The 14,537-nt window shown below is 42.3% G+C and overlaps 2 protein-coding genes across 2 annotated transcripts in view; one reads left to right on the forward strand and one right to left on the reverse strand.

The window, feature by feature from the left end:
* The first annotated feature begins 273 nt into the window (after positions 1-273).
* On the forward strand, positions 274-5,080 carry LOC119908669 (gap junction beta-7 protein-like). Its single transcript, XM_038726498.1, has 2 exons — positions 274-337; positions 2,366-5,080. Exon 2 carries the CDS (start codon positions 2,380-2,382, stop codon positions 3,127-3,129), a length of 750 nt encoding a protein of 249 aa, XP_038582426.1. The 5' UTR covers positions 274-337; positions 2,366-2,379; the 3' UTR covers positions 3,130-5,080.
* Positions 5,081-5,395: 315 nt separating this feature from the next.
* Positions 5,396-14,537, reverse strand: part of LOC119908647 (zinc finger protein 292-like) — a gene marked incomplete in the record, with an annotated part of 18,916 nt that continues 9,774 nt past the window's right edge. Inside the window, 6 exon segments of the mRNA XM_038726456.1 lie at positions 5,396-11,721; positions 11,724-11,789; positions 11,792-12,202; positions 12,205-12,712; positions 13,433-13,574; positions 14,118-14,254. Of these exon segments, the coding sequence (XP_038582384.1) occupies positions 5,948-11,721; positions 11,724-11,789; positions 11,792-12,202; positions 12,205-12,712; positions 13,433-13,574; positions 14,118-14,254 (7,038 nt within the window).

Here is a 14,537-nt window from a genome sequence, read left to right on the forward strand (position 1 = left end):
CAGTGTGTATATTAGTGTTGTCTACACTGAAGTCTGTGTCTGATTTTATTTTATTTTTATTATTGTGATTTTGTATTTTTGTACGAGTAAGCACATTGTGAGCAACGTACAATCCTGCGTCAAATTCCTCGTATGTGTACACATACCTGGCAATAAAGCTGATTCTGATATTGTTCACAAATCTCTCCAAATCTGTGTTAGTGAGCACTTTTCCTTTGCTGAGATAATCCATCCACCTGTCCATGTAAAGTTAAAATAAAACAGAAAGTGTGTGATCTCAGTCACAAGGTTGGCACAGAGCAGGGCCCTGCAGGACACACAGCGGAGACAGCTCCTGGTAAGTGCTCTGCTTTCACTTCTTTCTGACAATTCTACACAGCTTTTTAGTCTCCTGCTATTACTACTTTATTGTTATTATTATCTCTACTTCTGATTCTGCTATTACTACTACTATTGTTATTATTATCACTGCTTCTGATGCTGCTATTAGTATTACTTTTATTATTGTCACTGTTGCTGTTGCTTTCACTTCTGATGCTGCTATTATTAAGTATAGTATTCATAGATGGGTCATTCTACGCACTTTATTATGCTTAAGCCACACCATGTTCACTCACATACATTTATAGATCTCTCTTGTGTCTCATCTAGTGTTAGTTACTGTGTTGTGTTGTATGGTGTCTTGTCTTGTTAGTTGTTTAAGTGATCTTGTTTTTGGCACTGTGGACCGTGTGAAACTGCATTACATTTATTTGTATACTCGGTATGTGGATGAATGACAATATACAAACTGCACACAGTGCCTCTGGGTGGATACTGTCCGGATGGGCTCTTGACCTACAGGCCCACAGCTGCCTACCTGTTACACACGTAACATGCTGCAATTTCATTTTTCATGTGATAGAACATAGAAAGGCTCATTTTACATGAACATTGTAAAATGGTCCAGAGGGAACGTGCTAATATTCTAACTCTCATAATTCTAAAACAATGATACTTTTTCCACATTTTGTAACATATATCTAAGAGACAAATGCCAATTTATAAAAATATCATTAGTTCTCATGTAAAGCTTCTTTGATGGTTTTATAAGTCAATTATCAAAAAGTGGCTTATTTTAGCTGACTCCACCCTATGTATATAAATATACTGCCACTTTATTAGGTACACCTGTTCAATTGCTGGTTACACAAATAGTTAATCAGCCAATCACATGTAGACGTGGTCAAGACAACTTGCGGAAGTTCAAAGCGAGCATCATAATGGGGAACAAAGTGGATTTACAGTAAGTGACTTTGAACGTGGCATGGTTGTTGGTGTCAGACGGGCTTGTCTGAGTATTTCAGAAGCTGATCTACTGGGATTTTCACGCACAACCATATCTAGGGTTTACAGAGAATGGTCAGAAGAAGAGGAAATATCCAGTGAGTTGCAGTTGTGTGGAGGAAAATGCCTTGTTGATGTCAGAGGTCAGAGGAGAATTGGCAGACGGGTTCCAGATGATAGGAAGGCAACAGTAACTCAAATAACCACTCGTTACAACCAAGTTATGCAGAACACCATCTCTGAACGTACAACACGTCCAACCTTGAAGCAGATGGGCTACAGCAGCAGAAGACCACGCCGGGGGCCACTCCTGTCAGCTAAGAACAGGAAACTGAGGCTACAGTTCACACAGGCTCACCAACACTGGACAATAGAAGATTGGAAAAACGTTGGCTGGTCTGATGAGTCTCAATTTCAGCTGCTGCATTCAGATGGTAGGGTCAGAATTTGGTGTAAACATGAAAGCATGGATCCATCCTGTCTTAAAGCAACCGTTCAGGCTGGTGGTGTAATGGTGTGGGGGATATTTTCCTGGCACACAGTGGGCCCTTTAGTACCAACTGAGCATCATTTAAATGCAACAGCCTACCTGAGTATTGCTGCTGACCATGTCCATCCCTTTATGACCACAGTGTACCATCTTCTGATGGCTACTTCCAGCAGGATAACAAGTGTTAGTCTATGCTGCCTTTCCTTCATGAATGTGTGCATTTTCTGATAACTTTGAGCACAGCTTTGAGCGACCGTACCAGTGTTTTAGGATGTTTAGGATGTGCACACTCTACGTTACAAATTATGTGTGGTAATATAGTGCAGAGGCTACCTATGTCAAAGACGTTAAATCTACCTAATTATTTTCATAATGTAGTCCAATAAATGCAATTCAGTGACCCCCAGGAGGGTGGTCATCATAGTATACTGTATCATGTAGTCCTACAATACATTTCTTGTAAATAGGTAAAAACCTTTTATACAGTCTAGGGTAAAAACACTGGAGTATCTCTGTATTTCCTATGCCTATCTGTTTATCTCTTGGCAGGTTACTCAGAGAAGATGAACTGGGGCTTTTTGGAGAATGTCCTCAGTGGGGTGAACAAGTACTCCACTGTGGTTGGCCGCGTCTGGCTCTCTGTAGTCTTCCTCTTCAGGATACTGGTGTATGTGGCGGCGGCTGAGCAGGTGTGGAAGGACGAGCAGAAGGATTTTGTGTGCAACACCCAGAAACCCGGCTGTGAGAACACCTGCTTCGACTACTTCTTCCCCATCTCACAGGTGCGCCTCTGGGCTCTGCAGCTCATCATGGTGTCCACCCCGTCCCTTCTGGTGATCCTACCTGTGGCCTACAGGGAGCACCGGGAGGCCAAACTCAAGCGAAAACTGTACGCCGACAAAGGGAGCATTGATGGAGGTCTGTTCTGCACCTACATCATCAGCCTGGTCTTCAAGACAGCTTTTGAGGTGGGCTCCCTGCTTGCGTTCTACTTCCTGTACAATGGCTTTGGGGTGCCCATCTTGCTCCGCTGCAGCCAGAGTCCCTGTCCCAACACGGTGGACTGTTACATTGCCAGAGCCACAGAGAAGAAGATCTTTCTCTACATCATGGGCTGCACCTCCATTCTGTGTATTGCTCTCAATTTTGTGGAGCTCGTGTACATTGTATGGAAGCAGCTGTTGAAATATTTCACCAAGCGGTACATCCCGGTGGAAAAGAAGGCTTACAGCCGCTGCCAGTCCCCTGTTTCTAATGTCAACAAGCTTGTCTGCACTGAGCACACAGTAAACACAGAGGACAGCAGCACATAGCCACCATTCCATGCTGAAACCTGCCAGTCCAGTCCCACAGGGCTGGATGGAGCACATTCTCCACCTCAAAGTGAAACAAAAAGCTAACACAGTTGAATGGTACAGATGGCATACATTGAGAAAGGCTGAGCTGTCATTTCATTTATCAGTGTGAACTGATATTAAACCAGTCCAAACACTAATGAAAGACGGGCCATTACACTTTGACTTGTCTGGATGAAACCTCCAGTTTAGGAGCAACCTTTCTATCTAAAGAGCCACTTTCGGCCAGAAAGAAAAAAATAAACTTGTTTGGAGCCGTAAAAATTTTTTTAGCCCTTTAAATGCACAGGACTCTGCTACTGAGTTTAGCAGCAGGATGTGGCATGATGACAAAGTGTTTTACATTTTTTATCCGATGTATATGCTACATGTTTTTACAGTTGAATACTTCTAGGATTACTTTAGGCTTACAATAGTGATAGAAAAATGTTATTTATTAAAATGTTTTGACAAAGTAGGTGAGCCACTAGAGAGGGGCAAAGGAGCCGCAGCCTGCAGACCCCTGACTTAGACTTTTAATCATGTTGAGGTTTGGACTCTTGGCTGGATACAACAGGCATGGGGAAGCTTTTCACTATTATCAGATTCTTTACAAACTAAACAAACAATGGATTAGTGGAGAAAATAATCAGCAAATTGATCCAGATGAAAATAATCATTAGCTGCAGTCTGATACTAAAGAGTTCAAACTCTGCTACAGCTCAACAACTACAGCAGCAACATCCTGCTTTACATATATAATAGTACACATAGTATATAGTATATACCAGTCACGGGGACATTTTACTGCTTCAATACTTTAAGGACATTTTCCTGATAATACTCACTTAATCTTACTTTCTTTTTACATGAGAAAGAGTAACAGAGTGTGATATTGCTACTTTTAACAGGTTATCACTTGACAAAAGTCCTTGTGAGATACTGTAGTTTGTTCTAGATATCTTGAGAACACTTTTGACCAGACATCTCTCTCCAGTTATTTTGTGACTATGGGGGCCCAAAATGTTCAATATAAAACAAATAAAAATGTTATTCCATACTATTGTTTTCACAAGATAGGATTTTTATTATACCATTTTCACCAATCTGATTTCATAATTGAACGACTGACTAGCTCTGTGCTGTTTTGTCTTGACAAAGCACAAAAAACACACTTTGAAAGAAAATCTTCTGGAATATTTGAAATGATCATAATGCTCTGTGGTATTCCTGCTTGTCTTTTAATATAGAACACTACTATCACAATGTTGTTAGAGATATCCAGATCAGATGTAATCCTGACCTGATGCTGGACATCAGTGCTTTGTATTTAGACTGCTGTTTAGTTCTTAAGATGAATCACAAGAGAAATGTGCGATTACCAGCAGATATCTGTTACTCACCACAGAAAACTCTTTCCAGTTAACCTCATTTTGCTAATAATATTTTAATTCATAAATACATTTGTTGACTCAATGCCTCAAAAATGTATCAAGTTATCTCTGATGTAGTTTTAGAAAGTCAAATTAAACTATTTTGTGCCACAGAAGTAAAACAAGACTAAAACTAAAAAAGTTCTAAAATGACAGCGTCACTCTCCACCTAACTCATCAATGTGCTGATCAAAGATTGGCTAACAATCTTTGATCAGTCACACGTGTGTATTCTGAAAGTCAGTCATCACAGTGTGAACGTGTTCTTGTTCTTTTATGGTTCTTGACAATCTGTTCTGTTGTTTAGCAACACTACACTTTTTTAAAGTTAAATAAGAATTAAAGTTAAGATAAGTTAGCTGTTAGTTAATCAGTCTTTCCCAACTTTGTATAGGTGCTGTTTCTGTTAACCTGGTGGATTTTCATTCCTGCTATTCACATGCTACAACTGAACATGTTAAGTGCAATAATAAAGTCTTAATGTATACACCTTGAAATAAATCTGCTCTTCTTTCTCAAAGATGTACTGAACACACTATTTAACAGCTTCTCCGCTGTGAGCTGCTGCTTTGATTGACAGTTCATCCACAATTGAGATCTGACCAGCACTGCTAAAGGACCCCTTTAAAACCAGTACAGCTTTTACGTTTTGTGTCTGAATTAACCAAAGAGACAGTGTGTTGATTAGTGGGCTTTAAAGGTGTTGCTAGGTGTACGGCGTGTTTTGAAGTAAGCACTACAAATGCACAAAATGACAAGAGTGGAAAACTTCCATAACACCTAAAATTAGTTCAGAAATCATGACTACAGCATAGAGCTCATTTGTTTTTAATCATCAAAAACTTGAACCACAAAATCATTTTCCATTCAGTGTGCATGCAGCAGCTCCAATCGTTACACGATTAAAGGAATTCCTAATCTGCAGTGTAATCTAACTAAATGATGAAAAAAAGTCAAACTGGTTGTAAAAAAGCTCTTCATTTAATAGTAAGACTGCTGGTGGCAGTGGGTGATTTCAAACTATATACACAACGCACAATAATCAACATCTTTAAATCACAACTACACATAACATTATAGTCCATGTCAAAGTCCATCTGTCTGGAAGTCCCACAGGGATAATTAAGACGCCAAACGCTGATGACATGTTTCAACTTTCTGCCAAATGGTCAGATAACTTTTTGACTTAATAGCCCATAAATAAAAACATGCTATACACTTCTATAAAAGAGACAAAAATTGTACAGATAATATTACAGTATAATTCAAAACAACATTTTTTTTTAATAACTGGACGTGTAAAAACCTTTCATATGCAGGGCACCAGTCTGCAGCAGATTTGACTCAGCCTGAGATTCTGCTTCTCAAAAACAGACAGGTTGGTCATTTTTTTCCAATACCACTGTGGGCCGCATGTCCTGCAGCTGTTTCAACATGAGGTCTGTGACACCTGAAAAGGCCCTGTCTAGGATTATTTTAACCTTACTGAGGGACTTCAAATTCTGACGGTTGCTGAACCTGACGCAGGTGTCTTTGCTATTCAGACTGTTCGTTTTTCTCCGTACTTCTGGTACATCAACATTTCTCGTCAAGGAGTGTTCACATTTATTTGACTGTTCCAGGAATTTTAAGAAAGACATTTCAAATCCCATTGGTTTGAAAGAGGCCAGTGTGGCACTCTGCTCAGTCATCTCCTCCTGGGTTACAGCGGGGCAAGAGGAGTCGGATTCATCGTCCCTGCTGTAAACGACATCAATCTTGGTCGTACGCGGAATTTTCTTGCGTTTCACAATGTTTTCGATCAGCTTTCTTGGACGTCCTCGTTTGCGTTTTAGCACGACAGAGCCATCGGAACTTTCATCATTTGACAATTTGCTGTCGAACAATGCAGCGGGGATTCCTGCGGTGGTCCTTTTGCGTAGGACAGGCTTTGAATATCCATATTCCCCTCCTTCCAGGCCGGTGTCGGCTGTCACCTCACTGTCTGACAGGTCAGACGTGTTGTCTGATTTGGAGTCATCACTCCTGATGGGTCGGCACTTCTGCCTGGGGAACTTTTTGCAGAATATGAAGTGACTCCTTTGCTGTTCCAGGTACTTTTCTGACAGTCCGTGTCCCACGTAATGTTTCAATATGCTCCTCTCTGACTTCATGACTGACTCACAACCTTTAATCATACAGGGGTATTGTAGAGGAATTTTTTTAGTGCACATTGCAGATGCCTCCACTTTAGATTTTAAGGAGGGTTTTCCATATTTAGTCCAGTGATTTTTTTTCACCTTGCTAACTCTCTTTGTGTCACCTCCCCGCTGTAGGATCTTTTTATTGCTCTCAATGTTTTCCTTCCCATTACTCGTCTTGGTAATTTGGTAATGCAAAGTTTTAGAGTTCTGTTTCATCCCATCTTCTTTTATCTGTTGATTCTTTAGTTTAGGCTGGTAGAGGTCCTGATGCTTTTTCATGACATGTCTGAGCAGGTTTGACTTTGTGGCATACGAACGGTCACAGCCTTCAATTTCACACTTGAACGAGCCATTTAATTGTTCAGGTTTGGCCAACTTCATATCTTTATGCTGTTCTTTGACATGCCCTATATACTTCCAGAAAGCAGTGAAGGATGCTGTGCATCCTTGGTGGCCACAAGCAAACCTGCCCAGTTTAATGATGGACAAGATATTACCAACCTTATCAAGGCTGAATTCATGCAGCTGAAGATAATGCTGCAAAAGGTTGGGGACTTCTTGGAAAACTCGGGAGCAGTCTTTGACCTGGCATCTGAATTCAGAAATTTGGGGGATCTCTGCCTCTGGCTCCTCATCATTGTGGTCCATTATTTCATCCAGTCCCTCACTCTGGTCCTGCTCTTTGTTCACCTCCAATGCTGACAAAGCAGACTGGTGAACAGCCCTGTAGTGGAGGATCAGATTGTGCTGGATGGTGAAGGCAGCCACGCAGCCTTGATGAACGCAGCGATATGGTCTGTATGGACTCGTGGCATCACCTGAGCTTGGCTTCTTCTCTTTTGTCTTCTTGGTAATGTCTATGCTTGGCTTGGCAGACTGTTTGTCGAGAGGTGGAGGGCCATTAGCCTGACGCGTGGCAGACAGAGCCTGCGTGAGAGGAGCCGACCCTTTGAGCAACGGGGGTCCCACGTGTCCACTTGCGTGTTGAGCGGGTACCTTGGGAAAGTTTCTTTGCCGTCTGTGTGTCCACTGTTCTGCTGCCATCCCTGCTTGTGCTGAAACAAAGGCTGATGCAGAGATCTGGCCCTTTACTGGCGGGGTCATTGCTTGTTTGTGCACGGGAGCTGTCTGCAAGGGATGAATGACTGTTGAGCGACTGTCATCTTGGAATTTCCGATTAGTTATGTCCACATTAGTACATGGTACAAATGTTTGTGATGGGCAATCAGGTGCATCCTGGAGTGAATATAGATGAGTTCTGTTCTGCACTGACGAAGGAGTAGCCGGTGTGGTTTGAGTTGATGGATCCTGGTTTGTTCCAACAGGCCAGTTCTGCATAGCTGCAGCTTTGGCCAGTTTGCGCTTGGAATCTAGATCTGCTATTTCCTTAGCAGATAATTTATGAGCTGACTGGTAGTGAGTACGAAGGTTTGAATTACGAGTGAATCTTTTACTACATTTTTGACACTTGAAAGGAGCATATTGGCCATACCTTTTCTTAACCTCATTCACCATATCAAGTGTGTAGTTGTGAGTTTTGGAGAGGTGTTTCCAAAGCGCTTCACTTGACACTGAACTAAATGTGCAGTTCTCATTCTCACAAGCAAATGGCTTAACAACCAGTGACGATATTGATCTACGCAAAACGGCCTTTGCAGATCCTGCCTGGCTGTTTGTGGGATTGCTATTCTGCTCCGTGTTAGCCAACATCTGATCAGACATTTCTCTGACCAAGTTAAGCCTTTCAAATGCACTTTGAATTTCTGTCATCCACTGTTGCTGGCTGGCAGATAACTGAGTGGGCTCAAGATCTGCATCATTTGCTGCGATGCCTGTGGGGCTCAGTATCTCCTGCTGCGGGGTGGAGGTCTCTCTGAAGCAAGTAAAGCTCTGTGTGTTCAGTAATTGTTTAATTTCGCCAGAGGTTCCTGGGATGATTGCAGAGTTTTCTTGAATAACTTGTCCTTCACTTGCTGAGTCACTTATTGCGTTACCAGACATTTGATGAAGTCCAGAATTATTGGAAGGACTGCACACTGGACCAAAAGACTTGGGAGTCTTTGAATTGGCATTAGGGTCAGTCTTGCTTGAATGACATAAGCTGTTTCTACGTTGAAAGTCGACGGACAATATCTGCTCTCGCAGTCTCTTCTTAATATCTTGTTCAGCGGTCTTCCTTTGCATCTCAGAATGCTTGCCACTTCTTGTTGCTGGACTAAGCTTACTATCAGGTAACAGTCTTTGCCTCACTGGGTTCTGATCTGTATCTTGTGTCTGAATGGTTGTCTCAGAGTGATACCCTTCACTGTGATTCGTGGGAACAATTCCAGGAAGCGCAGTGGAAGAGTTTTCTGTAAGAATTTGTGTAAGAAGTGGGTCAGGGAACTCACTTCCAGCAAACGTATTAACGCTTGTCTGAGGATAATGGGCGGTGCTGTACGAAGTGTCCTCTTGTTTCAGCTGGACATTTTCTGTATGCTGTATGACTGAGCTCCCGGGCAAACGTTCACCAGCTCCATAGGGAACACAAGGGTTTTGGAACAATGGCTGGGGAGCAGGTGTGTGTACAAAGAGATCAGACATGTTGGATTCAGCCATGATTTGTTTAAGTATGTCATCATTTGACTCACCATTGCCATACACTGGCAAATTATCTTGTGGATAATTAGGAGTGGGGTAATCTTTTGTGGTTGTTGAACCATGTATTACTGACTGATGGGGCTTCTCCTGATAAACAGCAGCAGGATTATAAGACAACTGTGGTGGTGCAGTGCTAACTGTTTGCTCTGAATTGAGAAGGTCAAGAAATGATGCTGGCAGGTCTGTGTTCAGTTCCGACTCTTCATATGGTTTGCAGATTGTACGCTTGGACAAATGGCCTCCCAGGGATTTAGGGCTATTAAATTGCCTAAATCACCTGCAACAAACAAATTTGCCATCCCTAAGAATAGCTGGCCATTTGGTCCTTCTGTTTTTTCTGGTTCTCGTTTGATTTTCAGGACTGTTTTCAGAGCCAACTGAGCCATTTGGAGATTGGTTGTTACGGTTTTTTGGGCTTGCACTGTCTGGTGAGGGAAAACTGGACTGCACATGATTTTGCATTGATATAGGTTTTTCTGGTGCCCTGGAATCGGAGACTAAGTTGCTTTGCATCGGTGATATATAGGGTGGAAGGTGGTCAGCTGCTTGTTTTGACACTTCCTTGGCACGGTCCATGTAGGAGGTCAAAACTGACTGGGACCCATTTTTCAGAAGTGGTGACGGCAAAGACTGTGCTGGTCTGTTCATTGTTGATCCCATTATAGAGCAAGATGGGACACCAATTGGCAGAGCAGCACTGGTAGAACCGACTTGTGGCATCACATGCATGTTTGATGGATAGACGTGGGAAGAGCCACAATTTTGACTACCTGAATCTTGGGACTGTGCAGTTATTAGATTTGTATCACTTCCTAGCTGAGAGAGAACAATGGGATTTAGAACATTTTCCATCAAGAGTGAAGCATTCTGGTTGTGGGCAGAAGAGGAATGGGAATGCAGAGCACTATAGTCTGTGCTTGCACCCATATTAGTATAAGGTGGTGATTGGATAACATTCTGCCTCTGAACTCCACAAACTGGTACCGTGTTGCCCTGCTGGTGCTGAAGGGAGGGGAGTGAACTGAGATGCCTGGCAGATGATGTGCTCGGTGCTGGAGCGTAGGTTGTCTTGATTTTAGTTCGAGCAACTTTCCATTGCTCATAGAAGTCTGGGTGAACCGTTTTCATGTGCTTGGTAACACTTCTGTAGGAGCTGTAGTGTCTTGCACATGTTTCAAATGCACAATGAAATCGCTCTCTCTGTCCTGGAGGGGGACCTGTGCTAGCTGAAGATGTCACAGAGTTCTCTGGTCTGTTCCCAGTAAGAGGCTGTGGGGTTACTGTTGGTGGAAGTGGTTGCGACATCGCTGGCTCTATGGAGTTCTGGGGCGGTGACACTGTTAACAGGTTACTACTGCACATTGGCCCTTGCTGCCCTGGAAATGGTGAGTTGGTTTCAGAGTTGTAACTCACTGATCCAGTACTTGCTTTACTGGGGAACATCTGGGGCTGGCCTCGTGAGATCTCTGTGTTACTGCTATATGGCATGTTAGCTAAATTAGCTTCATATGGCGGTATTGGTTGATCCTGCTGTCTCATATAATCAAATGAATGCCCACCGAAACCATCTCTGTTTCTATTATGAACAGACATGTGGGAATTCACAGGCTGAATCACAGAATTATTTGACTGACTGGTTGAGAAAGGCGTATCATGTGGTTCATCTTTGACTGTGTATTGTCCTAAGGTTTCCACAGGTGCTTGGGAAGATTTCAGCAAACTCTCAATGGACACCGACAGCCTTCCGGGGTCTGAAATAATAGCAGATTCAGAGTTCCAGTTCTCATGGGAATTCTCTTGTTTAAGGCCTGCGTGACCTGAAAGCATTTGTTCAATGAGTGAAGGGCCAGGCTGCATATTTTGTGACGTCTGTTCAGAAGATTTGGTCTCCTCTTCTAGTCTGGCATGCTCCCCCTGGTGCAAATCCAGCTGCCGTTGTGAGTGGAATACCTTTCCACAGTCCATAGCTTTACAAGTGAACGTTTTATAATGTTGTGCCTCATGGTCATAGAGTTTGAAGGCCTCATTGAAAATCCTTCCACAATTTGGAAACATGCATCTAGCCTTAAAAGCAGAATGCGTTTTCCTGTGTATGATGAGCTCAGTGTTGGACAGGAAACTCGCCTTGCAGTTTAACTGTATACAGATGTAAGGTTTCACACCACAGTGGACCTGTAAATGATCATTAAGATGGGTAACATTAACAAAGTGGCGACGGCAGTATTGGCAAACGACCTTTTTGCTCTGCATTTCGAGGAAAGTCTTAGCTTCCTCATTGTCTCCATGAGCTTTAACATGTGCAATGAGATTTTTGAAAATTTAAAGCTCCTTCTGCATTTTCCAACAGGGCACACATTGTCCTCACTACTCTCTGTGATGCACTAGAAACTCTGGCCTGAACATTGTGAATCAACCCACCATTTTGCCCCAGGGAATCAGCATTTTCATAAAGTTCATTTTCTGTCTTGGCCTTTAATGCGGCAATAACAGGCGTTGCTGTTTTACAATTAGCCAACTTCTTGTTTGTTTTCATTGCAGTCAGCCTTTCCTTGCACGACTGTTTAACATGTGATGTTACGTGGGGAATCAATGTGTCTTTTGAGGAAAAGGTCTGAGCACATATCGGACAGCTGTATTCGCCACCGCTCAGATGAGTCTGTGCATGGCGTACAATCCTGTGGCCGAGAAACTCCTTGTCACACAGCACACAGTACTGCATGTATGCCTGCCAGTTTCTGAACCTGGCAGATATGAAACCCTTTTCTCTCAGTTTCTTCATTTCTCTGTTTTTCTGTTCTTGTCTGTTATATCTTTTAGTTCATATGTGCCGCTAACTAAGTGGTCTGGGATATTCTTAAATCCCTCCTGACTGATGAAGTCTTCCTCTTCTTCAGGGGTCTCAGTATCATTCAGCAAGTCAATGGATGACACTATTGAAGCTTCTTCACCCATTAGCGATAGACAATTACGCTTAAGTGTTTTCCAGTCCCAGAACTCCGGGTCAAAGGGCCACTGGGTTTTAAAAACCAGCAGGAGCTCGCAGCGTAGCGAGTTGGGAACAGGCATATTCTCTTCCTCTAGTTTTTGATCTGGTTCATTGTAAAGAGTCTCCACAGCATAGTATGAATCCACTGTGGGCTCCAAGAGGAACTCAGTCAGCTGGCAGGCTCGCTTGACTTCCAGGTCAGTGGGAAGCAAACAGGAAATAGTTTTACACACAGTGGCCTTTGTGCTTCCATCATCTGATTCCATCCTCAGAGCCCGTATGCACATTTCAATGCACACTGGCAGGCCAACGGTGTCAATCTATGAAAAACAGCAAGTTGAATCATTTAAAGCTGCTAGTAGATGTTAATTTCTCACATCAACATGAATCAGCACATTACTTTCATCATAATCATTATGTAATGCACTGTAGACAGAAAACGCACACATCTTACTTTTTAATCCATTAAAAAGAGTCCATGCAGAATGTTCTCAGTATCAAAAACTCACAACCTGAACACCTGAAAGGTGGCTTTAAAAATATTTACCGTTCTCCTTTGTGGAGGGCAGCAGCTGCAGCCTGCTCCAAATACTTCCATCATTGTCAAAATACAGCTAAAGACACTTCCATTTGTTTTCAGTGCCTTCAGCTTTTTAGTTTGTCGCTTATGAACAATGTAAGCAAACATAACCCATGGAATGCTGAGCACACTATTTTGGCAGATTGGCTTGAAACAATGTTCAAACACACGGACAGTGAAACAGTCAATTCTGATGCAGGAGAGGTTCGAGAATTTCTATATGGATTGGCACTTTTTCCTTCTGAAACTGGATCACTTTACAAATCCATTGTAAATCACATCAATTAAAGCTGACTGTGGTCACTGTTGTCTATGTACATAAAACCACCTTTCAAGCTTACATGCAGTGAGTATTCAATACTAACAAGATTGCTTTAACCTTAAAGGGCAAACTGGCTAAAATCATTTTCAGAGGGTCCACACACTGATAATACAGATAGAGAGCTACTTGTTTACTGACCTCTGATTGGATGACCTTGATGAGGAACAGGATGTGGTACACGGTTTTGGAAAGTAAGGACATCTGTCGGCATCTGTCCAAGAAGGCCTGCTCTGATGGCTCCAGGCGCTTCAGCAGCTTGCTCCAAAACAGAGTGAGCTCCCTGGTTTGAAGTAAGGGAATTAATTGCCCATTAACTGACTGTTCAATATACATCAGCCTCTCAACAACATATAATACACAATGACACCGAGTGTGCATTAACAACACTCCATACTGATTATGTGCAAGTGATGCATTATGACTGTTAGTTCATTTAGACTGAATGAACATATAAAACAATTCTGCTTTAAACTTTACTGCTGGGGTAAAAAAAATCTGGTATCTGTGGCTGTCGCAGACTGTAACAAGCACGGCCACTCATTTTATTCTGTCCAAATGACTACCTGCCAGTTACCTCCATCTTTTTAAGTGTGATGTGTTTTACATTTTACTTGAAAATATATTATAATATATAATATTGAAAACAGACAATAATGATAAATATTTCTTACAAAAACCTATAGCCTTATTAATAAGACTGGTGTAGATTCTGGGACTAACACAATCACTATGCTATTTAGTTTAGCCCTTACAAATCTTGTCCTCCCTCCTTAAACAAGAAACCCAATGTAGAATAAGCAACGGGGTGGCTTGTGTTTCTTACCAAGCACAGTATGCATCTCCTTGGAGAAGCTGTCTGGTCAGGAAGGCTGAGCATAAGCTGAAAGCTGCCCTCTCATCTCCGTCCGACTCCAGGTTGCAGATCATCTCTAATGAATCACGGCAGTCCTCCTTTGAAAGCTGTACAGATAATACCATGTATACAGGTAAGTTTAACCGGAAAACATATCCATATCTGTACATATCCACTTAAGGAAACACCCACAAGCGTCATCATCCAAAACTTTTCAAGACATGAAAGCCTCCAACACCAATACCTTCTGTCTTGCATATTGCTTTTAAGTGTAGTCTGCCATCTTGTGGATGAGGAATGTAATACAGGAAAGTTCTGAAAGGTTGGGCTCAGTGGGAGTCAGCGGCAGGGTCGTGTGGTAAATAATATTTTATTGTTAAAGAGCATTAA

Source organism: Micropterus salmoides, unplaced genomic scaffold, assembly GCF_014851395.1.
Source record: "Micropterus salmoides isolate LMB-PRFRI ecotype aquatic unplaced genomic scaffold, ASM1485139v1 Ms_hic_scaffold_18, whole genome shotgun sequence".
Lineage (NCBI taxonomy): Eukaryota > Metazoa > Chordata > Actinopteri > Centrarchiformes > Centrarchidae > Micropterus > Micropterus salmoides.